This window comes from Trichomycterus rosablanca, unplaced genomic scaffold (genome assembly GCF_030014385.1).
Source record: "Trichomycterus rosablanca isolate fTriRos1 unplaced genomic scaffold, fTriRos1.hap1 scaffold_193, whole genome shotgun sequence".
NCBI classification, from domain to species: Eukaryota; Metazoa; Chordata; class Actinopteri; order Siluriformes; family Trichomycteridae; genus Trichomycterus; species Trichomycterus rosablanca.
Window position 1 is genome coordinate 13,590 of NW_026947021.1, and position 26,411 is coordinate 40,000.

General features: G+C 36.1%; 4 protein-coding genes across 4 annotated transcripts; 1 reads left to right on the top strand and 3 right to left on the bottom strand.

The window, feature by feature from the left end:
- Positions 1-1,392: 1,392 nt before the first annotated feature.
- On the bottom strand, positions 1,393-1,953 carry LOC134306485 (histone H3). Its single transcript, XM_062990331.1, has one exon. It carries the CDS (start codon positions 1,945-1,947, stop codon positions 1,537-1,539), a length of 411 nt encoding a protein of 136 aa, XP_062846401.1. The 5' UTR covers positions 1,948-1,953; the 3' UTR covers positions 1,393-1,536.
- Positions 1,954-6,258: 4,305 nt separating this feature from the next.
- LOC134306476 (histone H2B-like) lies at positions 6,259-6,687 on the top strand. The gene has a single exon (XM_062990325.1). The coding sequence runs from the start codon at positions 6,259-6,261 to the stop codon at positions 6,631-6,633; it is 375 nt and encodes a 124-aa protein (XP_062846395.1). The 3' UTR covers positions 6,634-6,687.
- A 14,963-nt stretch (positions 6,688-21,650) lies between these two features.
- Positions 21,651-22,084, bottom strand: LOC134306484 (histone H3). The gene has a single exon (XM_062990330.1). It carries the CDS (start codon positions 22,082-22,084, stop codon positions 21,674-21,676), a length of 411 nt encoding a protein of 136 aa, XP_062846400.1. The 3' UTR covers positions 21,651-21,673.
- A 2,945-nt stretch (positions 22,085-25,029) lies between these two features.
- On the bottom strand, positions 25,030-25,423 carry LOC134306479 (histone H2A-like). The gene has a single exon (XM_062990327.1). The coding sequence runs from the start codon at positions 25,421-25,423 to the stop codon at positions 25,037-25,039; it is 387 nt and encodes a 128-aa protein (XP_062846397.1). The 3' UTR covers positions 25,030-25,036.
- Positions 25,424-26,411: the final 988 nt, after the last annotated feature.

The window sequence follows — 26,411 nt, forward strand, 5'->3', positions numbered from 1 at the left end:
TGGACATCACAAAGCTGGTCTTTGCTTCAAAGGACTGAAAAACAGCAAATGAAATCATTAAGTTCCAAAAGTTATAGAAATAAGATTTTGTGTATTGTTAATGTGAAAACCTACACTTTTTATGCCCACCTGTTTTCGTGAAAGTAAATTAAATAGTGAAATGATGTTGATGTTTTTACTCTGCCTCCTTCTAATTTCATTGCCTGATAGTAAAAAAAGGATTATTTTAGGGTTAGAACTAGCTTGGGGTCATTCTAATTTGGGTTAGATACATGTTGGGGTTTTCCTAATTAGTGTTAAAAACATGTTGGGTTATCATAGTTTGGGTTAGAAGGAGGTTGGGCTTAAATTGGGCTCAACAGATATCATCTGTGCTGCCTAGGAACACAAGTTGGTGCGACTTGTGTGTGTGTGTGTGTGTAACCCTAACCTTTGTCCTCTGAGTCCCACATCGGCGACTCCCATTTCTGACAGGTTTTTGTCGCCGTTTGCAGGTTCTCCGGCTGGTACTCACACTCAGGCATGAGGACCCAGGTGTGGTTAGCTCCAGGTGCCGGAGCTGACGAACCACACCTGGGTCCTCATGCCTTCAGATCAGGTAGCGAGAACAATGAGTTCCAGCATGAGTGTGAGTACCAGCCGGAGAACCTGCAAACGGAGACAAAAACCCGTCAGAAATGGGAGTCGGTGCTGCGGGACTCAGAGGGCAAAGGTTAAAGTTACACACACACACACACACACACAGTACAAAATACAGACTGTGTACACCGTGCAACACCAACGCCACTAAATCCTACTAACAATTTTTATATTACATAAAAATACATAAAAGTATACATACATAAAAGAAAACACACACATACACACAGATTTATTTCGTGTTTTCACATTTTGTTGGAAGATGGAAGAAACGCTCCACTAACCGTCTATTGGTTCTCCATAACATTATAATTACAGTTACTACTACTACCATCACCAATAATACTATTATTACAACAACTATAATAGAAATAAAAATCATTATTATGAGTAATTATGATTATTTACACTTAATATTATACAGTATATCTGTTCTAAAATGCCTCTAATTACCCTGTGTTGAGTACCTAGAATAGTATTTTATTATTGATTTATTATTCTGAATAATAATTACTGATTATTCATCTTTTTTTTTGCATTACTGCTGCAATTTACCACTCCCTCTTCTTTACTGTCATGTTTTTGTTGTTACTACTCATAACGACTATATTACTCTTATGTGTTATAAGACACCACCTGCCAATCTTTAATCAGCTGTACTTATGTATGTTTATAATTGTTGTAAGAACATGTAAAGTACATCTCTACACACACACACACAAACACACAACCAGTTTTTCCTAATATTTATAATTGATAAATATAACTAAATTATAACTCGGAACACGCACACACAATGGAATAATAAATAAATAAATAAAAAGTGCCCATTTCAGTGGAAGCATGTAAGTGGCTCTTAAAAGAGCCTTTGGGGATAACTGGATGGAGTGGGTTCGTTTAAGCACGCTCTCCGCGAATACGGCGGGCCAGCTGGATGTCCTTAGGCATGATGGTCACCCTCTTGGCATGGATGGCGCACAGGTTAGTGTCCTCGAACAGACCGACCAGGTAAGCCTCACTGGCCTCCTGCAGAGCCATGACGGCAGAACTCTGGAAGCGCAGATCGGTCTTAAAGTCCTGAGCGATCTCTCTAACCAGGCGCTGGAAGGGCAGCTTGCGGATGAGCAGCTCAGTGGACTTCTGATAACGGCGGATTTCACGCAGAGCCACGGTACCTGGCCTGTAACGGTGAGGTTTCTTCACACCGCCAGTAGCCGGGGCGCTCTTGCGGGCAGCCTTAGTGGCGAGCTGCTTCCTCGGCGCTTTACCACCGGTGGACTTACGAGCGGTCTGCTTGGTTCTTGCCATCGCGTCTGGAACTCAGCACTTCACGAACTGTAGGACAGAATATTTGGTTTGGCTGCCTTGGCTTTTTTAGGACTCTTGGCTGCCTTCTTGGGGGTCGCCGGCTTCTTAGCCTTCTTGGGGCTCTTGGTGGTTTTCTTAGCGGCAGCAGCGGGTTTCTTGGTCTTCTTGGGAGACTTCTTAGCGGCTGCGGGCTTCTTGGCTGTTACCTTCTTGGGCTTCTTTGCAGCGGCGGGTTTCTTTGCGGCCTTTTTCACTTTAGGAGCGGCGGCTTTTTTGGCCGCGGGCTTCTTTGCCTCGGTCTGCTTCTTGTTGAGCTTGAAAGAGCCTGAGGCGCCGGTGCCCTTGGTCTGCACCAGGATGTCCTTGGTCACCAGGCTTTTGACGGCGAGTTTGACGCGGGAGTTGTTCTTCTCCACGTCGTATCCACCTGCAGACAGAGCTTTCTTCAGGGCGGCCAGGGACACGCCGCTCCTCTCCTTGGAAGCGGAAACAGCTTTGAATTGATAGAATTGATAGAACTAGAATTGATAGAATTTATGTTAATAAATATTTTCAAGTAAAATCTTATAAGACAAAATTAATTATTGAATCCGATCATTTGACAGTGATATCCAAGATTGATTTTAAAAAAGAGATTAGTAAAAATTATTGGAAACTAAATATAAATATTTTAAAGCATCCAGAAGTAATCATGGGATTAAAAGAAGATTTGTTTAGAATCATGTCTTTAAATGTATTTATAAAAAATGATTGTAAATTGTGGGAAATTCTAAAAATTCAGATCAAATATTTTTTAAAACACGGAAGTAAAATGGTAAATCAGAAAAAAAATAAAAGGTATAACTATATTATGAAAAAATATATTAATTTAAAACAAAAACGTTTTTTAACGGACTACGAAGATAATGAATTATCAGATTTAAGAAAAGAAATAGATACCTTAAATAATGAGTCCTTGACAAAATTGCAAATTCAAATAGGATATAATTCTGATGAAACTTTAAATTCATCTCAAGTGACTCATTTATACTCCCAAAAAAGACAAAAGGCTTACATTAGTTCTATCAAAGATAAAAATGGTACAGTAGTTACAGATGCTAAAGAGATAATGAATACTATTAAAGATTTGTGTGAAGATATGTATAAGGAAATTGAAATTGATAAAAAATCTTTAAAATCCTTCTTAGACTTTAAACATAATACAAACTATGACTATTTAGGCGAAAGTATTAAAGAATGTGAAGTGGTGTCTGCTATTAAACAACTGAATCTTAAAAAATCTCCTGGTAAAGATGGTTTGCCATCTGAATTTTATCACTTTGATATTCTTGTTTTTTCAAATTTATTAACACGGGTGTTTAATTTAGGTGTAAAAAGAGGTTATATGCATGACACTTTTTATGATGGTGTTTTATCTTTATTGTATAAGAAGGGAGATGTAAATGATATTAATAATTGGAGACACTTAACCTTAATGAACATCGATTACAAAATTTTCGCCAAAATAATAATGAATAGGTTAGAAGATGTATTAGATTTAATAATAATTAAAGAACAAACCTGTGCTATCAAAGGAAGACTAATGTGGGATAATTTAAATATTTCGAGGGAATTGGTGTTTGAGAGTGGTGAAAGTTTTTATATGGTCACTTTGGACCAGAAGAAAGCCTTTGATTTTGTATCAAGAGAATATTTATGGGAAGTTTTGAAAATGTATAATTTTTCTGATGATTTCATTGCCATGATTAAGTGTATGTATATAAAATCTAATGTGCAGATTAATGTTAATGGTAATTTGACAGAATGTTTTCAAGTCATGAGAGGTGTTAAACAAGGTTGTCCCCTCAGTGCTGCCCTATATGTTCTTGGCTTAAGTCCATTAATTACTAAAATTCGAAATGATAAACGACTACAAGGAGTTAGATTAGGTGACAACCAATTTATAATTTCTGCATATGCTGATGATATTACTGTGTTCATTAAAACAAGAAAAGATTTAGACATTATTTATGAACATTTCTCCTTATATGAGAAAATGTCAGGAGCCACCCTGAATGTTTTAAAATCAGAATGTGTGTGGATTGGAGACATTAATAAAAAATTTCCAATTGATGTACCTGAGACTGAACATCTTAAAGTCCTAGGTATATATTTTGATAACAATGGCTGTGTAGATTATAACTGGAAAGAAAAAGAACAAATTATTAAAGAAGAATTTAGTAAATGGAAAAATTGTAATTTAAGTTATAAAACAAGAATAAATATGGTTAAGACCTTTATCTTATCAAAAATAATATTTTTATCCTGTATTTTCCCTCCCACAGATAAATGGCTTAAAAATATGAATAAATTATGTTGTAATTTTATTTGGAATTCAACACGTGAAGTAACTAAGCGTGAACTTTTATATAAACAGAAAAAAATGGGTGGTCTAGGAGCAATTGATCTTTCCATTAAAACAAACATTTTTGTATGTAAAATTATTGCAAATGGCATTTACAGACAAGCTGATTGGATTGGAAACATCACAAATTGGAAACAGAAAAAAGGCCGCTCTAGAGCTTTAGTTCCTTATTATAAATTAATTTATGGTGATTTTATAAATAAATTTAATGTTTTGAATATAGATTGGATTAAGGATTCTAATAAAAAGATTTACAAGCTAATAGTAGATTTGAAATATTGTAATATAGTGGATTTTAGAGGCCTTAGAGAGGAAGAAAAGGAAGAATGTGTAAATAATATCTTATGTAAAAAAATATCTGAGAAGTTAAGGGATATTACATGGTTGGTAGCAGTGAGGAGACTTCCAGTGAGATCTGTAGTGAAGTGGAGTTGTTTTGTGAAGACAAACATGTGCCCTATGCCAAAATGCCAGACAGAGGAAACTTTAGAACATTTTATTCTAGAGTGTTATCGTTCCCAAGAAGTTTGGAGCAAAATGGAAAATTTAGGTGTTGAGATTAAAATTCATATGAAGTCCGTCTGTTTCGGTATTTTTGATGAAATCATGCCTAAAGATAAACATGACTTCTTGTGGTTAGTACTGTGTATTGTGAAGTCTAAATTATGGAAAACAAGATGCAGAATGACTATTGACCAACAATTTGTTTCAGCAGAGAATGTTTATAAAAATATAAGAACTGAACTGAAAAAAATAAGAACAATGAATGTTTTATTTAAGGACTCTGAATTGTGGAAGATTTTAAAATTGTAAATGATTGTCTTGATAATGTAATGTAATTTCCATGTACTCTGATGAAGTTTAAATAAAATATTAAATAAAAAAAAAAAGAAAAGGCGGCAAAGGTCTTGGAAAAGGAGGCGCTAAGCGTCACCGCAAAGTTCTCCGTGATAACATCCAGGGTATTACTAAACCCGCCATCCGCCGTTTGGCTCGCCGTGGCGGTGTGAAGCGTATTTCCGGCTTGATCTACGAGGAGACCCGCGGTGTGCTCAAGGTTTTCCTTGAGAACGTCATCCGTGATGCCGTCACCTACACCGAGCACGCCAAGAGAAAGACCGTCACCGCAATGGACGTGGTGTACGCTCTGAAACGCCAGGGACGCACCCTGTACGGATTCGGAGGTTAAACGTTCAGACCTCCACGCTAACACAACGGCTCTTTTAAGAGCCACCCATATTTTCTACAAAAGAGAAAATTCTTACTGGTTTATTATTAATATTGTTCTTATTATTAGTAGTACGTTCACAGATGCATACATTTGCAAATCACTCGTTTAGCCCCCAAAGCTTGAAAGCATCATTATAAGTAAAAATAACACATTCACTTTATGTAGCCCTATAAGCTTGGAATATTATCATTAGTAATTTTAGTATTACGTTTCCTATCAGATCTTGTTTAGCTTTCATACGGCGTGTTTGCATACTACCAATGTACAGCCATACTGTAGATTACACTACAATCATTAACACGATCTCTGTGTAAAATACAGTAAAACATTGTGCCCAAATGCCTCGCTTAAAAAACAAACAAAAATATATATATATCCTATCTATATATTTATATATAAAATGTAATAACATATTGCTATTTATTCTTTTATATTCGGTTTTAAAACATGTATCGACCTCAGATTAAGCGGGAACAGACAACAAAGAACAGATTCTAGTGAATGGGGCAGAAGGGGGCGTGGAACGGTATGTTCTCTGTCCAATAGAAACCCAGGACCTTGGAACAATCAGAGTTACGTGTTTCATCTTGTCTTACTCAGCATTTAGGGTTAATAAAGCGGGCGTGTAGAGCGTCTACATTCACTTGCAGTTTGTTCTAGAGGAAACAGCAGCATCATGCCTGAACCAGCGAAGGCCGCGCCCAAGAAGGGTTCCAAGAAAACCGTCACCAAGGCCGCCGGCAAAGGAGGCAAGAAGCGCAGAAAGTCCAGGAAGGAGAGCTACGCTATCTACGTGTACAAGGTCCTGAAACAGGTCCACCCTGATACCGGGATCTCCTCCAAGGCTATGGGCATCATGAACTCCTTCGTCAACGACATTTTCGAGCGTATCGCTGGTGAGTCCTCTCGTCTGGCTCACTACAACAAGCGCTCCACCATTACCTCCAGGGAGATCCAGACCGCCGTGCGCCTGCTGCTTCCCGGTGAGCTGGCCAAGCACGCCGTGTCCGAGGGTACCAAGGCCGTCACCAAGTACACCAGCTCCAAGTAAAGCGCCTTAGTCGCTCTGGCAAACCAACGGCTCTTTTAAGAGCCACCCATCTTATCAAGTTAAGAGAATTTTCCTTTTTTTTTTTTTTTTTTTTTTATATTCTGTCTGAATATGTCATACACACTGTATCTAGCTAGCGTCCCATGTTTATAATACTTGATTTTTTTTATTTATTTATTAATATATTACTAGTTTTGGGCACTGCTGTTTTTCACGAGTTTTCCACGACTGTCACTATGTGGTGAGTTTAGGAGATTACACACAATAAAATATCACTGTACTCTTAAAAAAGATATTATAATACACTCAGAGCTGTAGAGAGAGAGTTGCTACACTCCTTGATCTCGCCAGACAAACCCGGCACTTTAAAAATAAAAATAAAATGATCACTAACTGTAACTGTATTAGGTGTTTACAAAAGTAACGAGAACGTACTAAAATTATCGATAGAATAGCCTTCGTTTTCGTGTTTGTCATTTTATTTATGAGCATTGTAAGCTAAGCTATCTATTATGTTCTAAGGCCGATACGCTATTTACACTGTACTATCTATCATAATACAAGGACACTGAACAACATGCTACCCAAGAAAATCAATAACATATGTGAGGAAATAGAAGAGATAAAAAAATCTCTGGATTTTATGTCTGCGGAACTGAGTAAAGTGGTGAAACAGCAGAGCATGCTACTGGACTTAATGGATGAAGTTAGAGAGTTAAAGACCAGAGTTAAAGAAAAAGACAAAATCATTTATGGATTAGAACGAAGAATTGATGACCTGGAACAGTATACAAAGATGGAAGATTTAATAATAAGCGGACTGGAAATTTCACATAGATCCTACGCCAGTGTAGCTGAATGCAAAGATGGTGAAGACGTCTCATCAGAGGAACTGCAATCTCTGGAATGGCAAGTTAAAAAGTTCTTTGAAAGTAAGAATATAAACTTACAAACTAACAATATTTCAGCTTGCCATACTCTGCCCAGAAAAAAACAGCAAAACAAAGCCTGCCATAGTGGTCAGGTTTGTGAATAGAAAGCACAGGACTGAACTACTGAGGCAGGCGAAGAAGCTGAAGGGAACAGGAGTGTACATCAATGAGAATCTTACCAAAAAGAATGCAGATATTGCAAGACAAGCACGTATACTTAGAAACAACATAAAATACAAGCCACATGGACTAGGAACTGTAAAGTGATGATACGGCTAAACGGAACACCGGAGGAAGCCAAAGTAATTATGATAAAAGAACTGAAAGATTTGAACCCATACAAATGAAGAACTATATAGAGCACATTGCTTGTCCTTATTTTGTATTGGATAGCTGTGTATTATTGTGATTTGGATTGTGTGACTGTATGTTAATTAGACCCTACAAAATGGTAGACCTTAATGAGGATAATTTGTTAGGGGATAATAACCCAGGGACTTGTTTAATTACCTCATTTAATGATAAATTTGCTGGTTTGATTGTGAAATTGAGAGATAATAGGGTACAAATTGTATGTGGTGATTTTAATATCGATTTGTTAAATCCATATAGACATAGAAGTACAACAGATTTTATCAGTACAATGTACAGCAACAACCTGTTTCCAGTGATTACAAAACCAACAAGAATAACAACGGACACTGCAACATTGATCGACAATATATTTACAAATAGAATTGAAGGAACAATAGTAGGTGGATTGCTTATAAATGATAAGTGACCATCTTCCAGTTTTTGCGATCTATCAAAAATGTTTAAAGGTAGAAAATAAACACAGATTAAACAATTTTAATGTGATCAGACATAGAACTCCAGAAACTATCACTGCCCTCAAAGTGGATTTAATGAAACAAAACTGGACAGAGGTTTATGCAAATGATAATCCAAATAAGGCTTATGATGCTTTTATGTTTACATTTGTTCAGTTATATGAAAAAAAACTGTCCGTTAAGAAAAGTTACAAGAAGGTATAAATATGCTGATAAACCATGGATTACTAAGGGAATAGAAAATGCATGTAAAAAGAAAAATTTATTATATAAGAGATTTATAAAGTATAGAACAAAAGAAACAGAAAACAAATATAAAATATATAAAAATAAATTAATAAGTGTTATGAGATTTAGTAAGAAGGAATATTATCAGAAATTATTGGAACAGCATAGGAATAACACCCAACGAACATGTAGTGTACTAAATAATATTATTAAAAAGAGTACAAAAAAAGCAGATAGCCCAGATTATTTCATAAAAGAAGATAATACAATGATAAATAATACGAAGGAAATTTTGAATGAATTTAATGAATACTTTGCAAAAGTTGGGTATAATTTAGCAAAATAAATTGTGGAGCCAAAAAATAGGAAGGGTGTAGATAAAGATATTGCTTATAAAAAACCCCACCACATTTTTATATGGGGAACCGATGAAAATGAAATACTGGATATTGTTAAAAAATTTAAAAACAAAAAGTCCACTGATTGGACTGAAATTGATATGACATTAGTTAAAACTATTATAGAATCCATTGTGAAACCTTTTACATATATATGCAATCAGTCTTTCCAAACAGGTGTATTTCCTAATGAAATGAAAACAGCAAAATTTATTCCGATCTATAAAAATGGTGACAGACATCAGTTCTCCAATTGTAGACCAGTTTCCCTGCTCTCCCAGTTCTCAAAGATTCTAGAAAAACTATTTGTAGATAGGCTTGATAAATTTATAGAAAAACATAATTTATTGAGTGAACATCAGTATGGCTTTAGAATAAATAGGTCCACCTCGATGGCAGTGATGCAACTGGTAGAAGAGATTACAACTGCAATAGATAACAAAGAATATACCATCGGGGTTTTTATAGACTTAAAAAAAGCATTTGACACTATTGACCATGATTTATTAATGAATAAAATGGAGAGATATGGTTTTAGAGGAGTAGCATATTCATGGCTCAAGAGTTACCTAGATGAACGATATCAATATGTACAAATAAATAACATTAAATCAAAACTAATGAAAGTTACTTGTGGTGTTCCACAAGGTTCAGTGCTTGGACCTAAGTTGTTTATATTGTATATGAATTATATCTGTACAGTGTCTAAATTGTTAAAATTTGTTTTATTTGCTGATGACACTAGTTTATATTGTTCTGGGAAAAGTTTGGAACAGCTTCTGAATGCAGTGGAAAGTGAATTGATTGTGTTAAAGAAATGGTTTGATATTAACCGGCTATCATTGAATTTAAATAAAACAAAATTTATACTTTTTGGAAATCGAAAAATTAAGAATGAAGTAAAAATTATGATCAATGATGTTGAAATAGAAAGGGTGTAGGAACATAAATTTTTGGGTGTAATAATTGACCATGAATTATGTTGGAAACAACACATAAGTAATGTGAAAACAAAAATGTCTAAAACTATTGCAATGTTGTATAAAACCAAAGATATTTTGAATAAAAAATCACTCTATATATTGTATTGTTCTTTCATAGTTCCATATACGACTTACTGTGTGGAGGTATGGGGAAACACATACAAAACCAATATTAAACCAATATTCACGCTACAGAAAAAAGCTTTAAGAATTATACATCGATTGGATTATTATGCACCAACCAAGCAATTATTTACCAAGTTGCATGTTTTAAAATTCAGTGATTTAGTCGATTTTAATATTGCACAGATAATGTACAAAGCACAAAATAATTTACTTTCAAACTGTATTCAGGGGTTGTTTGAAATTAAAGAGAGCAAATATGTACTTAGGAGAACAGGTATATTTAAAAAAATAAGAATAAGGACAAATCTAAAAGATAGATGTATATCTGCTAAAGGGGTTCAGTTGTGGAACAGCTTTGATAAAGATTTAAAAATGTGTTGCTCACTCCGCAAATTTAAAAAAATGTTAAAAAATAAGGTGGTCAGTACTTATGAAACTGAGGATTGATTATTATTATGCACGAAATGTTTTTGAAATGTTGATTTGTTATTATTATTTAATTATCTATTTTTTATTTATGTATGTATGTGTGTATGTATATGTACAGTATGTGTATATGCATGTACAGTATATACAGTATGTGTGTATGTGTATATGTATATATATATATATATACATATACACACATATACAATTATTTCATTTCTGTTTATAAGCAATACAAATAATTATCAAAAAGAGAGAAAAAAAAAATATGTATGTATATATATTTTTTTCTCTCTTTTTGATAATTATTTGTATTGCTTATGAACAGAAATGAAATAATTGTATAAGTATTAAAAAGGGTAGTCAAAATAAGCTAAAGCTTCAGACTACACCTTTTCGGTTAGTACAAATATGGATGTATAAACTATATGGATGTATAAACAATATGGATGTATAAATGTTGAAAAGGTAAGAAACCGAAATAAAATGAAATGAATGAAAAAAAAAATGAAAAAAAAAATGAAATCGATGTTTCCACTCGAGCAGTTTTAGGTGAGCTGCCGGCACCGTACGATACCTCATGCGGTCTTTCCCAATCTGCTCCCTCCTCACTAACACTCCACTACAGAGGGACCCTCCACGTGAACGCGCAAACGGAGGCGGAGTGAGTAGGGAGCGGATTGAGATTGGGGGGATTGGGCTCCCTGACGGCACTTCATGTTTACATTCCGTTTCTGCTCTCCACGCTAGCCTGCAAAATGACCACAGCAAAAGTTAAGTTGATGTTTTTCTCAGATTGAGCTCCCTGATGTGTGTCTCATGAATTAGTTCATATTATTATTAGGGCTGTCGTTAATCGGCAATTAACGCGATTAAAGCATTACAAATTTTAATCGCGATAAAAAAAAAAAAATCGATACATTTTTAATAATGAACATTTTTTAAGCAAACTATTTTTATTGAGCTGTTTGTGTCACGTAAATTTGCGTCTCTGTGGTAATTTGCGTTCCTTAAAAGTGCATGAAGCAGAACTCTGATGAACAGAACTTCTGATAGCTTCCCTACACACTCGCTCCCTGCGCACTATAGTACACTTAACATTCTTAAAGGGCCAGACACTAGATGTGTAATTCACATTACATGACAGGTGAGAGGAAACATTTTTAAGGAAAAATAGTTCTTGTGTGAATTACAAGGGCAGGAAAAACTACGGCAGATACAGAAGGTGCACCGGGGCCCATGGCAGGGGGGCCTCCACGACATTAACCACTCACCTCACTACCACTGGCTGCACTCGCCAGGTCCTTATTATTATATTACAATATTTTTGTTAAGTAAAATTAAAATAACAAACTGTGCATTAAAAATACCAAAGGCAGGAATTTGAACTTGAAGTGTAACTTCTGAGTGACTTTTAATTCATTCTGATCAGCTATTAGCAGATGCAATTTGTTGAGGGGGCCCAACATTATTTTTTTTTGCACTGAAGCCCATGAGCTCCTAGTTACACCACTGGTTTTGCATCTAGAAATAGTTCATATTATGAGCGGCTGTTTTTAGTGGCAGGGTTATGAACAGGTAAAGATCCTCACTTTTACCAGTTCATGTAAACAGACTCATTTAAAAAAAAACTGGCTGAAATATGGTAACTGTCAACAACTTCATTTCAGTAGCAGTATTATACACATTTGGCACTTACGGCTGCTATTCTGTGGACTGTTACCAGTTTTGTGGACAGTTTATTGTTCAACAGTATTAAAAAAAAAAAAACCAAACCAATACTAGAACTAATAAAAACTAAACTAAAACATTAGCATAAACTAAAGCATTAAACAAAATAAAAACTAATAAAAACTAGCAAACCCACTTTAAAAACTTGAGAGAAAATTAAGTCAAAACGAAATAAAACTAAACTATAATGAAAAATCCAAAACTATTATAACCTTGATTCCTACATGTAATACATTAATGAATTCATTATAAATATGCACAAGTTCATTTTGTCTAATGTAAAAGGTGGAGAAGCTACAGAAACCATGTAGTTGAGTTAAAGTAGAGATATCCAAGGTAAAATATTACTCCAGTAAAAGTAGTAAAAAAATAAATAAATAAAAAGTTACAACGGTTCCCTATGGGAGTGTCGCCACTCTTTTTTCTCTACCGCTAAATTGTTCCACAATCGATTTGATGTTTTTTTTTTCTGTAAATAAAGTTAATTTTAAACATTTTGCAGTTTTAAACATGTTAAAAAAAGAAATTCAACAGGACTTCTATGCAACCCTAAACCCTATTACAATGTACTATAATCGCCATATTTGTCGCATTTTTAATACTGTACACTTACAGGACAGATAGCCATTAGAGACATGACAATGTAACCCAAAAAAAAAACCATACTAGGATATAAGACAGAGTGGGAGAACAGAGCAGTGTATGATAAAAAAATCATATTAAGTCAAATCAGTAAAGTTGTAGTGAAATTGAAATAAAACAATCAAATAGCTTTAAAAACCTTTCAGTGCTTGTGAAAGTAGCATTAGAGACACGTTAGGATAAAAAAAACTACATCTAAAACACCTGCAGTGGTGTAGGAGGAGGTGTAGGGTGAATAAAACATGAGGGTAAAATTGTGTTTAGGAATGTGTAATATATAAATTGACAACGCTTGTGTTTGTTGCTAGCTTTTGCAGGTGTGTGTGTGAGAGAGAGAGTAAAAAATGTAAGTAAAATAGGTGGATATGTCTCACCTGGACTGCTAGAGCCATTAATGTTTTGTTAAATTGGGTGTTAGGGTCATGAATGAGTGATTAACTAAATAAACAATGAATACATTAAACAAATAAATAAATTCAAATTGAGTAAATAAGTTTTCTGATTCTTCTGTGCTGAACAATACTGACTTATAAAGTCTTTATAAGTGACATCTGTGTTAAAAATGTGTTTGTATATTTCACTGTATTGTGAGAAATGGAAAGTTATAAGTCATATTCTGCTAAAGCATAACGTTTCATAAACATATTTCAAAGTCAGACACATCTTGATTAAAGTGAAAGTGATCTCAGCTGTGTATCAATAAAAGCCAAATACTGTAAAAATAGATACAGTGTGTATGACGTATTCAGATCTAATATATAAAAAGAGGAAAATTCTCTTAACTTGATAAGATGGGTGGCTCTTAAAAGAGCCGTTGGTTTGCCAGAGCGACTAAGACGCTTTACTTGGAGCTGGTGTACTTGGTGACGGCCTTGGTACCCTCGGACACGGCGTGCTTGGCCAGCTCACCGGGAAGCAGCAGGCGCACGGCGGTCTGGATCTCCCTGGAGGTAATGGTGGAGCGCTTGTTGTAGTGAGCCAGACGAGAGGACTCACCAGCGATACGCTCGAAAATGTCGTTGACGAAGGAGTTCATGATGCCCATAGCCTTGGAGGAGATCCCGGTATCAGGGTGGACCTGTTTCAGGACCTTGTACACGTAGATAGCGTAGCTCTCCTTCCTGGACTTTCTGCGCTTCTTGCCTCCTTTGCCGGCGGTCTTGGTAACGGTTTTCTTGGAGCCCTTCTTGGGCGCGGCCTTCGGGTTTTTAAATAAACTTTATTGTACAAATTTATATCACATTACAAATATCGTTTACATCATACACGTACAGCAATATTACATTAATTGATACATTTCATGTAATAATACAAATATTTAAATTTTCTTTTAGAATTAATTAAACTCGAACACTATTTGTCTAAAGTCCATTAAAAAGGTCCCATGGAATTGTCATGCGTTTAGATTTCATTTTACATTTTTTCATGCATTTTAATTTGGCCATACATTGTTTAACTACATCTTCACAATCAATATACACATTTTCAGTTGTCATTTTACATCGAGTTTTCCATATTTGATTCACCACTACAGCAATCACAATCCAATACAAAAGTCTTTTCCCCACATAGTTTATCAAAGTTAAAGCCACCATAAATGACGTTTTTCCTAGACAGTTCTATATCTAATCCCAAGTCCTTAATACAATTCCAAATTTCTCTGGAGCGTTGACAGTCTACTAGTAAATGCCCAACTGTTTCGTTTTCGTTGCAATTTGGCATTGGACATAAGTTAGTTTTAACAAAACAACTCCACTTTACTACTGCTCTCACCGGTAATCTACCTAAGGCTGACAACCACATTGTATCTTTCATTTTTCTAGATATTATTTTATTTTGTAATAAATCTATAAGATTTTCATTTTCCTCTTTTGTGCAGTCTTTAAACTGTATCATACCATTATATGTGTAATTCGCAATTTCTTTATGAATTATTTTATTGGACTGCGTGACCCAATTTATTTCCAAAAGTCTATATTTTTCGACAAAGTCGCCATATAACAGTTTATAGTAGGGGACATCTTTCCTTTTCTTCCCTCTTAGTTTGGCCCATTCATCAGTATTCCCTAACCAAGCTGCTTTTCGAGCTAAGCTTAAACTAATATGTTTGCAATAATTAATTTTAAGCTTTATTCCAAAATTAGTTGCTTCTAGTCCTCCATTCTTTTTAGCTTTATATAGGAATTCTCTTTTAACTATTTCGAAGTTTCTACCCCATATTGTTCTGATACAAATTTTGTTCAATTTTGTTATTATATTTTGCGTTGGTGGAAATACAATGGATAGAAACAATAATTTTGCTAATATAAAGACATTAATTAAATTTATTTTTGCTTCATAACTTGTTTTCCAATTCATTAATTTGTTGGACTCTTCAGTAATTTCTAATATTTTCTTATTCCAATTTTTATCTAATGCATTTTCATTGCTTATTTGTATACCAAGTACTGTGATTTCATCTTTTACTTGTATACTAAGACTTGGTTTACTATTTGGGTCACCAATCCATACTGCTTCTGTTTTATTTTGATTCAAAACTGCTCCAGATACTTTCTCATAATTTAAAAAGTGATCATTGATTCTATCTAATTCTCTTTGGTTTTTTATGAACAAAGTTATGTCATCTTCGTAAGCTGATATTATACATCTGTTCATTTGATTGTTAACCTGAACCCCTGATAACATTTTATCTTTTTTAATTTTGAACAGCAGAGGGCTAATCGCTATCACATATAAAGCTGCACTTAGTGGACATCCTTGCTTAACTCCCGTGTATATATCAAAACTTTCAGTCAGGTTCCCATTCACATTTACTCTTACTTTTGATTCTTTATATAACAGTTTAACCATATTTATAAATTCATCAGGAAACCCATACCATTGCAATACTCTCCACAGATAGTCTCTTGATAGAAAGTCGAATGCTCTTTTTTGGTCCAATGCAATCATGAAAAACCCAGGTACATTAAGGCCTTTGCATGTAATAATTTCTCTAATAATACATAAGTTATCCCACATGTTTCTCCCTTTAATTGCACATGTTTGCTCTTGTTCGATAATAGAATTTAAAATTACCTGCAACCTGTTCATTAAAATTTTTGCAAAGATTTTATATTCCACATTCATTAGAGTTATTTGTCTCCAATTACTTAAATCATATTCATCACCTTTTTTAAAGATTAATGTTACTATACCTTCATAAAAACTATCGTACATGTCCATTGTTTCTATTCCATGGTTAAAAACTGATGTAAGTAAATCAGACAAATCATCAGACAATAACAAATAAAATTCAGCAGGAAAACCGTCGGAACCTGGAGATTTTCCTTTGTTTAACGAAGCGATAGCTTTACTAACTTCTTCTTTGGTGATTTTCCCAACAATTTCCTTAAAACTTACATTTATACCTTGGATCGTTTCTCCTAAGAAATTATTTACATCACTCTCATTAGTGCTTGTTTTTTTATACATTTCTTTAAATGATTTAACAATTTCATCAGCTATTTCTTTTCCATTGGTTACTATTGAGTTATTTCCTGTCCGTATTCCTTTAACATTTTTTGTTTCTTTACGTTCTTTATATTTCTTAATAAGATTATGTATATTACAATCAGTATTCTCAGGCCCTTCATAGCCACACATTACTTTTAAGCTGTTGCGGTAATCGCAGTTCAGTTTATCAATTTTTTCTTTAAGTTCATCTATTTCTGTTAAATCTTGTGGCGTTTTATTCATTTTTGTTTTGTTCTTTATATAATTTGTAAGTAATTCATCATATGTCTGGTTTCTTTTTTGATTTAGTTCTTTACATTTCCTAATCAGCATATTTTTAAGCCTATTTTTTAAGATTTGCCACAATTCAAAATACGATTTAGAGATAACATCTAGATCTTTACATATATTTACCTCCTTTTTTAATTCATCTACGAGTGGTTTATTTTTCAGGCATTTCAAATTTAATTTCCAATAGTTTTTTCTAATTTTTGCATTTAAAAGAATTTTACAATTTACGGCTAAATGATCTGAATTTATTATCAATTCTGTTTTATATTGTTCAACTTTTATTTGGTTTGATACATATACTCTGTCTATTCTCGTTTTTGCCTTGCTATCAAATCTTGTGAAACCCGATTTATGAGGGTGTAAAGCCCTAAAAACATCTTTCATTCCACATTCATCACATATTTCTTTTAATACTTTTGCTGCTCTGGTTAGCTTAAAAGGTAATCCATCAACTCTGTCTTCCTTATCTGTTATGACATTGAAGTCTCCCGCTAAGATAATGTTATGACTGCAAAGCAACAATTCTCTCATTTTTTGAAATAGCTGTATTTTTTTAAAACTGTCTTGTGCTGTGTATATATTTATTAACCTAATTTTTTGATTTTCTAAAATGCAATCTATCACTAAAAGTCGACCTGGTATTAAATCTCTTCTCTTAATAATGTTTATCTGTTTTGTTTTAAAAAATATTCCAATACCATCCGCTGAATCATCGCCTATAGAGATTACAGATTCACCTATATTCCATGTTTGCTGTACGTTTTTTATGTCATCATGAGTTTTTAATCTTAATTCCTGGAGAAATAAAATATCTGCCTTTAACCGTTTTAGCTTATCTAATTTTTCCGTTCTATTTTTTTCCGTTTGTATTCCTCTTACATTATAAGTTATAACATTAATCCCCCCAAACATTAAATAAGTGGGTGAACATCTCACTTATCTTTTGGTCTCTTGGTTGTTGTCTCTGTTGGGGATCTTATACGTTTTCCAGTTTTGATCTCAGGTTGTTGAGTGTTCGATCTTCTCTCCAAGTTCGGTGATTTGTCCGTGTTGGTTTCAGTATTTGTTTCCATATCCTCCGTTTTTTCATTAGTTCTCTTTAATTGTTCTGTTGTAGTTGTTTGTTCGATGTTATCCGCTTGTCTTTGTGCCGGTGTAATGTCGATATCCGTCGCCTCACTGCTTTCGCTGTCGCTGTCGTCTTCCTCATCACTGCTATCCGCTTCGTCGCTGCTTGTTGAACCGGATGACTCTTCCTCACTGCTATTGGATTCTTTATTCGCTTGTTCTTGTTGTGGCTGGTCGTTGTTGTCAGGTTTATCACAAGCTGGATCTTTTGTTTCAGGTGTAGTTTGTTCTGGATCTTGTAGATTTGGTTGTGCTTGTTTTCTTTCCTTCTTTAAAAGGTTACTGAAAGATTTAGGACACGTGAAATACGAATGACCGCTTTGTCCACATAGTCCGCACTGTTCCACAGCTACACAATCTTTAGCTTTGTGTCCAAACTGTCCACATTTCCAACATTTGATTTTATCACAATCCTTAACCTGATGTTGAGCGGAATTACATATATAGCATCGTTGAATTTGTCCAGGGTATGAAATCTTTCCTACATAAGGACCCATAGCTATAGTGTTGGGCAATTGCTGGATCTCTCCATTCTCGTTCGTTCTTAGCTTGACTTTATATCTTCTTACTCCATACCATATTCCGAACTGATCCACTGGCTTATCCGGAGGTTGTAGAATCTCACAGTATCTTCTGATATAGCAATTTACGTCTTCATCGGCGATTCGTCCAGTCCAGAACTTGATGATAATATGGACAATATCTTGGGGAGCTGAGCTTGTGATATTCCAGTTTTTCCAAAAGCCTTCCCCAATCCAAGCATTGAATAGCTGGCAAAACATTTTCAACATATGCTCCGTGTAGAAAACCAGCTCATATTCTCTTTGATTTTGTAAAGTGATAAAAGAGTAAATGTCTTTAGCTTCTATCCACTCAGAACGTATGAGATGTGCTCCAACTGTGCTACGATTCGGTACTTCCCCTTCCCCAACAAATTTCAACCTTACCCAGTATCTTCCGACCTGGGTAGGTTGGGCCCCAAATGGGGCCATGTTTGTTGGGGAGAGTCCAATAAGTAGGACCTAAAGGTACACTACTTATACAAAGGAAAAATAAGATTCTAGAAAAGGACTTCCAAACGTATTATGTTATAGTACGGCCTTCGCTGGTTCGGGCATGATGCTGCTGTTTCCTCTAGAACAAACTGCAAGTGAATGTAGACGCTCTACACGCCCGCTTTATTAACCCTGCATGCTGAGAAAGCCAAGTTGGAACACGTAACTCTGATTGGTCCAAGCTCCTGGGTTTCTATTGGACAGACAACATACCGTTCCACGCCCCCTTCTGCCCCATTCACTAGAATCTGTTCTTTGTTGTCTGTTCCCGCTTAATCTGAGGTCGATACATGTTTTAAAACCGAATATAAAATAATCAATAGCAATATTTTGTTACATTTTATTAAATTTTATATAATATATATATATATATATATATATATATATATATACTGTATATATATATATATTATAGATACATAGTTCGATCAATTTAATTTTTTTGGTTGTTTAGTTTTTTAACCGAAGCATTCGGGAACAATGTTTTACTGTATTTTACACAGAGATCGTGTTAATGATTGTAGTGTAATCTACAGTATGGCTGTACATTGGTAGTATGCAAACACGCCGTATGAAGGCTAAACGAGAGATAAGATAGTAAACGTAAAATCACTAATGATAATTCAAAGCTTTTAGGGCTACACAAGTGAACTAAAAAAAAATGCATCAGTGAATGTGTTATTTTTACTTATAATGATGCTTTCAAGCTTTTGGGGCTAAACAAGTGATTTGCAAATGTACGCATCTGTGAACGTACTACTACTAATAACAATATTATTAATAAAGCAGAAAGAATTTCTCTTTTGTAGAAAATATGGGTGGCTCTTAAAAGAGCCGTTGTGTTAGCGTGGAGGTCTGAACGTTTAACCCCCGAATCCGTACAGGGTGCGTCCCTGGCGTTTCAGAGCGTACACCACGTCCATTGCGGTGACGGTCTTTCTCTTGGCGTGCTCGGTGTAGGTGACGGCATCACGGATGACGTTCTCAAGGAAAACCTTGAGCACACCGCGGGTCTCCTCGTAGATCAAGCCGGAAATACGCTTCACACCGCCACGGCGAGCCAAACGGCGGATGGCGGGTTTAGTAATACCCTGGATGTTATCACGGAGAACTTTGCGGTGACGCTTAGCGCCTCCTTTTCCTAGACCTTTGCCGCCTTTTCCTCTTCCGGACATCGTTACTGCTCTCGTCGAGATGAAGCGAGTCAATGCAGGACGAGCGTTCACAACGAGCTTGTTATTTCCCTCTACCGGACCTATTTGAAGACGATGAGGCGGAGTTAAGCAGTGACCGCCCACTGTGACCGCAGCTGCTCGGAGTAGATCTTATAGAACGTGCTAGTGCCTCCACTGTTTTTCACAGTAAATCGGCTCACGATCCATCCAATGTTTTCCACATAACTATTACTGTAACTGATGTACGCTATGCAGTTTTTAGGAATGCTTTGCCAACAGGATAAAAAAGAAACAAATTCAACAGGGCTTTTATACAACACTAAAACCTATTATAATGCAGTAGATCCGCAATATTTGTCTCAGTTTTAATATTGTACAATTAGGTGGGACAAATAGCCATTAGAGACATGACAATGTAGCCAATACAATCTATATCAGGAGATAAGGTTCAGTTTATGATCAAAATGGTAGTTGAAATAAGAAAATTTAGAGTAAAATTGGAGTCAATTAAACAAAATGCTTTAAAAACTTTTCAGTGTCTGTAGAAGTAGCATTAGAGACACGTTAGGGTAAATAAATGTACGTCTAACTCACCTGCATCGGTCTAAGTGTCTTTTTTAAGGTAAATAAAATGTGAAGGTAAAATTGTGTTTAGAAATGTGTAATATATAAATGGACAATGCTTGTGCTGGTTAGTTCGTGTGTGTGCCTGTGCCTGTGTCGTGTGTGTGTGTGTGAGAGAGAGAGAGAGATGTCTGAGTAAAATAAAAAAATGAATAAATACATTAAAAAATGAAAACATTAAACAAAAAAAAAATAAATGTGTAATTGTAGAACTTACAGCACAAATGTGTAAGACTGAAAGATGTTAGTGTATGACAAGTGGACAGTTAATATATATTTATATTTATTTATACATAAAAATACATATTATACATACAGAGACGAAAACACATACTTACATACTCATACACACAGATTTAGTTTGTGTTGTCACATTTTAACCACGAGATGGGAGCCACGCTCCACTAATTGTGTATTGATTCTCCATAACATTATAATTACAGCTACTAGTACTACTACTACTATCACCAATAATCCTATTATTACAACAATGTATAATAGAAATAATGCATTATTATGAGTAATTATGATTATTTACAGTTAATATTTTACAGTATGTATGTTCAAAATTGTAATTGCTGTGTTAATTACCTATAATAGTATTTTATTATTGACATTTATACATTATTCTGAATAATAATTTACTGTACTACTCATAACGACTATATTACTCGTACTAACTTAATGCTTAACAGAACCCCGTAAACATACACCACTATAAAAATTATTAATCTGTATGTTATAATACAATATTATAATTATGTGTTATAAGACGCCACCTGACAACCTTTAATCTGCTGTACTTATGTAACCCGTTTTTACTATTTATAACTGATAAACATAATTAATTTATAATTCGGAACCGACACACGCACACAAATAAATAAAAGAAAAAGTTATGAAAAATGCCCATTTCAGTGGAAGCATGTAAGTGGCTCTTAAAAGAGCCTTTGGGGATAACTGGATGGAGTGGGTTTGTTTAAGCACGCTCTCCGCGAATACGGCGGGCCAGCTGGATGTCCTTAGGCATGATGGTCACCCTCTTGGCATGGATGGCGCACAGGTTGGTGTCCTCGAACAGACCGACCAGGTAAGCCTCACTGGCCTCCTGCAGAGCCATGACGGCAGAACTCTGGAAGCGCAGATCGGTCTTAAAGTCCTGAGCGATCTCTCTAACCAGGCGCTGGAAGGGCAGCTTGCGGATGAGCAGCTCAGTGGACTTCTGATAACGGCGGATTTCACGCAGAGCCACGGTACCTGGCCTGTAACGGTGAGGTTTCTTCACACCGCCGGTAGCCGGGGCGCTCTTGCGGGCAGCCTTAGTGGCGAGCTGCTTCCTCGGCGCCTTACCACCGGTGGACTTACGAGCGGTCTGCTTGGTTCTTGCCATCGAGTCTGGAACTCTGCACTAGAGGTGGGCGGATCGATCCAAATATCGATATATCGATACCAACGCTAGTATTGATATTGAGCAATACTTGTGTAAAAAGATCGATACTCAAGCTTTTTTTCTCTCCCGCACGCACTGACTGCTGCGCACGCGGATTCATCAAAGTCTCTCTGTCTGTAAGAGCCCTCCCCCCTCTCGTCTTTTGTTGTTGCACCGTCACGTGGCTCAGCGGCGCCAGCCAAACAGCCATGCAGGTAGGCTCAGCCTGGCCCGCCCACTCAGCCCTTGCAGTCGCCCCTCGAGTCGACACGTCACAGTACGGAGAGAGACATGATACTGTTCTTAAATAAAAACCTCTAATCCTTTGTTCTCAACGGGGGGAGGGCCCACAGTGTAGCTGTATTCTTTCTCTATTCTCTATTTACACTTTCTTTATTTAATTTTCACTTATTGTTTTTATTTAGTTTAAAGCCAGAAGTGCACTGAAGGGAAGAAATTCCTTATTCTTTGTATTATTTTCTTGTATTGTTCGACTTGAAAAAAAGAACAAGTTTGAAACTGTTTACAATATTTGTTGTGGTGTGTTAATTTTTCTGTATTGTGGTTTGTCAGCTCTCTAGCCTCAGAAGATTGTTTTAATTAGCTTTAAGTTATATTTTTTTACACTCTTTATCTAAGAAAAAACGTCGAGAAGTGCACTGAAGGGAAGAAATTCCTTATTTTTTGTATTATTTTATTGTATTGTTCGACTTGAAAAACAGAATAAGTTTGAAACTGTTTACAGTATTTGTTGTGGTGTGTTAATTTTGTTGTATTGTGGTTTGTCAGCCCTCTACCTCAGGAGATTTTGTTTTAAGTTGTGTTGAGTGATATTTTTTTACACTCTGTTTATTTAGGAAAAAACAGAATTGAACTGAAAGGAAGAAAATTCCTTCTTTTTTATTGTTTTTCCTAAGAACAATTCTATTTGAAAAAAGAAACAAAGAAAGAAAGAACTAGAAAAGATGTCTAGTGAGGGGAGAATTTTTATTTTATTTTTGTATTGTGGTGGTATTTTCCTAATGTTAAGGCAAACCTTGTTTTGTTACTGTTCCATTGTTTCTAAACAAAAATGTTGATTGTGATAATAAAGTATTTTGTTGTCACGTACAATGTTTGGCGAAATTCTATCCTAGGTCTTTTGGATCGTTTGGATCTATGAAGCTTAAATATTAAAAAGTATCGGTATCGATATCGGCGATACTGGCCCTGCATTTACTTGGTATCGGATCGATACCAAAATTCCCGGTATCACCCACCTCTAGTTTGAGAAGCTCACAGCGGGAGAGCGAGTGAGTCTGCTAGTTTAAATGAATCAAATTATTCTTTGAGTCGATTGAGTCCCTAGACTCGAAAGAGTCGATTCACTAAGTTGATAGTACTCAGCAATCCAAGCAGTTGGAAGCTGAAGGAGTCGCTTCCCTACATAGTGCACTACGTAGATAGTATTTTAGATATGAATTTATGTTCCCTACATAGTGCACTAAATTGTATATCAGATAACGGATTTATGTTCCTTACATAGTGCACTAGATAGTGTATTAAATAGTGAATTAGACAATTGGTTTATTTTCCCTACACAGTTCACTAGATAGTGTATTACATAATTAATTATGTTCCCTACAGAGTGCACTAGATTATATTTTTGATCATAGATTTATGTTCCTTTCTTATTGCACTAGACAGTATATTAGACAATTGATTTATGTTCCCTACACAGTGCGCTAGATTGTATATCAGATAACGGATTTAATACGCAGTCGTAGTAAAAAAGTCTGTGTCTCCTTCATGTGTGTGTGCGTGTGTGAGTGTGTCGTTCTTGGCCGCTCGTTGTAGATTCCGGGAGATTTTATCTGACTTGTGAGAATCAGGGAGCCACTATGTATATGCGGGAGACTCCCGGAACTTTTTCTGTACTTTATTTTACAAAAAGCCAGAGTGTACAATGAGGGGGAATTATGTTTCTTATTATATAATTGTTTCTCAACAAAAACCCCAGACTTCATAAGTTTATTACATTAATAAAATTACTTTTTATTCACCTACAAACTGTAGTGGGTTTTCACTGCACATGATGAACTAATAAACACAAAATCATTAATTAGTCAAAGCAAATTGATGATACATTCACCTCATAAATCATGATACACTGCTCTACCCTACATGAAAGTAAGTACAAAGTATCAGTATCGGATCGATATCGGCGATACTGGCCCTGTATTTACTTGGTATCGGATCGATATAAAATTTTGCAGTATCGCACACCACTACTCTGCACTTCACTACTCCAACACGCTCTTTTTAAGTACCAGAGCCGCTCCGCGCTCATTGGGCGTCTTGATTACGCTCTTTTCTCATTGGACGATCGTGCTTACGTCAAATGTCACTTACTGGTCGGCGTTCTGCCGCTGCCTCGTTTCAAAAAACATAGTATTTCTTCTATGCTGTTGGCGGGATTTATAATACTTTCCATTGTTTCTTTGTGCTTTTAGAACACAGCTTACAATCGCATTTAAAGTATATAACTTTTTAAAAAATATATTATTGAATATTTCGTTCATTTTCCTTATTATTATTAGCATTATTATTATTTTTGTTCCATGTTTATTACACAAACACGTTTGTTGCACCACTTTTAATCGTCTATATTGTTGGTTTTGCTACCGCAAGTGATCTATAACTTGGCTAATGTATACATATATAGGGATATATGTAAAGATAGATAAATGGGGAAAAAATAAGTCGTACATATTGATTTGTTAATTTTACCATGTCATAAATCATGTGGTTTATGCCGTGTGAGTCTATGAAACGATATTACATTTATTTACACATTATCTGGGGAAATTGCACTTTTTCTGTGGAAATGGGTGGCTCTTAAAAGAGCCTTTTGGTTAGAACACGAGAGCGACTTTACTTGGACTTGGCTCCTTTCTCGGTCTTCTTGGGTAACAGAACAGCCTGGATGTTAGGCAGCACACCGCCCTGAGCGATGGTTACACCTCCAAGCAGTCTGTTCAACTCCTCGTCGTTACGCACGGCCAACTGCAGATGACGAGGGATGATACGAGACTTCTTGTTATCTCTGGCGGCGTTACCAGCCAACTCGAGGATCTCAGCGGTCAGATACTCCAGCACGGCAGCCAAGTAGACAGGAGCACCAGCTCCCACACGCTCGGCGTAATTTCCCTTACGTAGCAGTCTGTGAACACGGCCCACGGGGAACTGAAGGCCGGCACGGGATGAACGAGTCTTGGCCTTAGCCCTAGTCTTACCGGTGGTCTTCCCTCGGCCACTCATTTTGATGATCAGATGTGTTCGTCGAACAAAACTGAAGTAAACTGAGAAAGAGCTCGAAACGGTGTAATATAGGCAAACTGGCTCTCTCCTATTGGCTTAGAGCGACGGCACAGCTGAGCCAATCCTAAACGCGCCGTCATGTCTCAGGGAAACACATACACGCCCCCTCACATACTGCCCCCCCCCCCTCCTCCCCTCTCTTCTCCTCCGTTCTCCCGCCCGTGTAATGTATGATACAGAAAAGCTTCTTTTTAGCAACAATTACATTATATTATGTCACAATAACATTTACACTAACAATTACATTATGTAAGGAGCTCATATACGTGAGTGCACATACATATACACATTTATACGGACAGTTTTATGGGGATGTGTGACAAAATCATTATTACACATAAAACAGGACCAGTTATACTTAGTGTTTTTAACTCCTTGCTTATCACTCTCTCCACAAAATATGTATGTATGGATGGTTGCATGTATGAATAGTTGTATGTTTGCATGCATGCTTATATGTATGTATGTGTTTAGGAAACGCGACTCTTTATGGGAGGATATAGGTGGCTCTTAAAAGAGCCGTTTTAAGAAAACGAAGTTAATAAAACATGAACAAGTTTACTTCTTCTTGGGTGCAGCTCTTTTGGCCTTGGCCGCTTTAGGCTTAGCGGTCTTGGGTTTGGCTGCCTTGGCTTTTTTAGGACTCTTGGCTGCCTTCTTGGGGGTCGCCGGCTTCTTAGGGCTCTTGGTGGCTTTCTTAGCGGCAGCAGCGGGTTTCTTGACCTTCTTGGGAGACTTCTTAGCTGCGGGCTTCTTGGCTGTTACCTTCTTGGGCTTCTTTGCAGCGGCGGGTTTCTTTGCGGCCTTTTTCACTTTAGGAGCGGCGGCTTTTTTGGCCGCGGGCTTCTTCGCCTCGGTTTGCTTCTTGTTGAGCTTGAAAGAGCCTGAAGCGCCGGTGCCCTTGGTCTGCACCAGGGTGCCCTTGGTC

Coding starts and splice junctions, on each gene's coding strand:
- LOC134306485 (XM_062990331.1), bottom strand. CDS start 1,947: ATGGCAAGAACCAAGCAGACCGCTCGTAAGTCCACCGGTGGTAAAGCG.
- LOC134306476 (XM_062990325.1), top strand. CDS start 6,259: ATGCCTGAACCAGCGAAGGCCGCGCCCAAGAAGGGTTCCAAGAAAACC.
- LOC134306479 (XM_062990327.1), bottom strand. CDS start 25,423: ATGAGTGGCCGAGGGAAGACCACCGGTAAGACTAGGGCTAAGGCCAAG.
- LOC134306484 (XM_062990330.1), bottom strand. CDS start 22,084: ATGGCAAGAACCAAGCAGACCGCTCGTAAGTCCACCGGTGGTAAGGCG.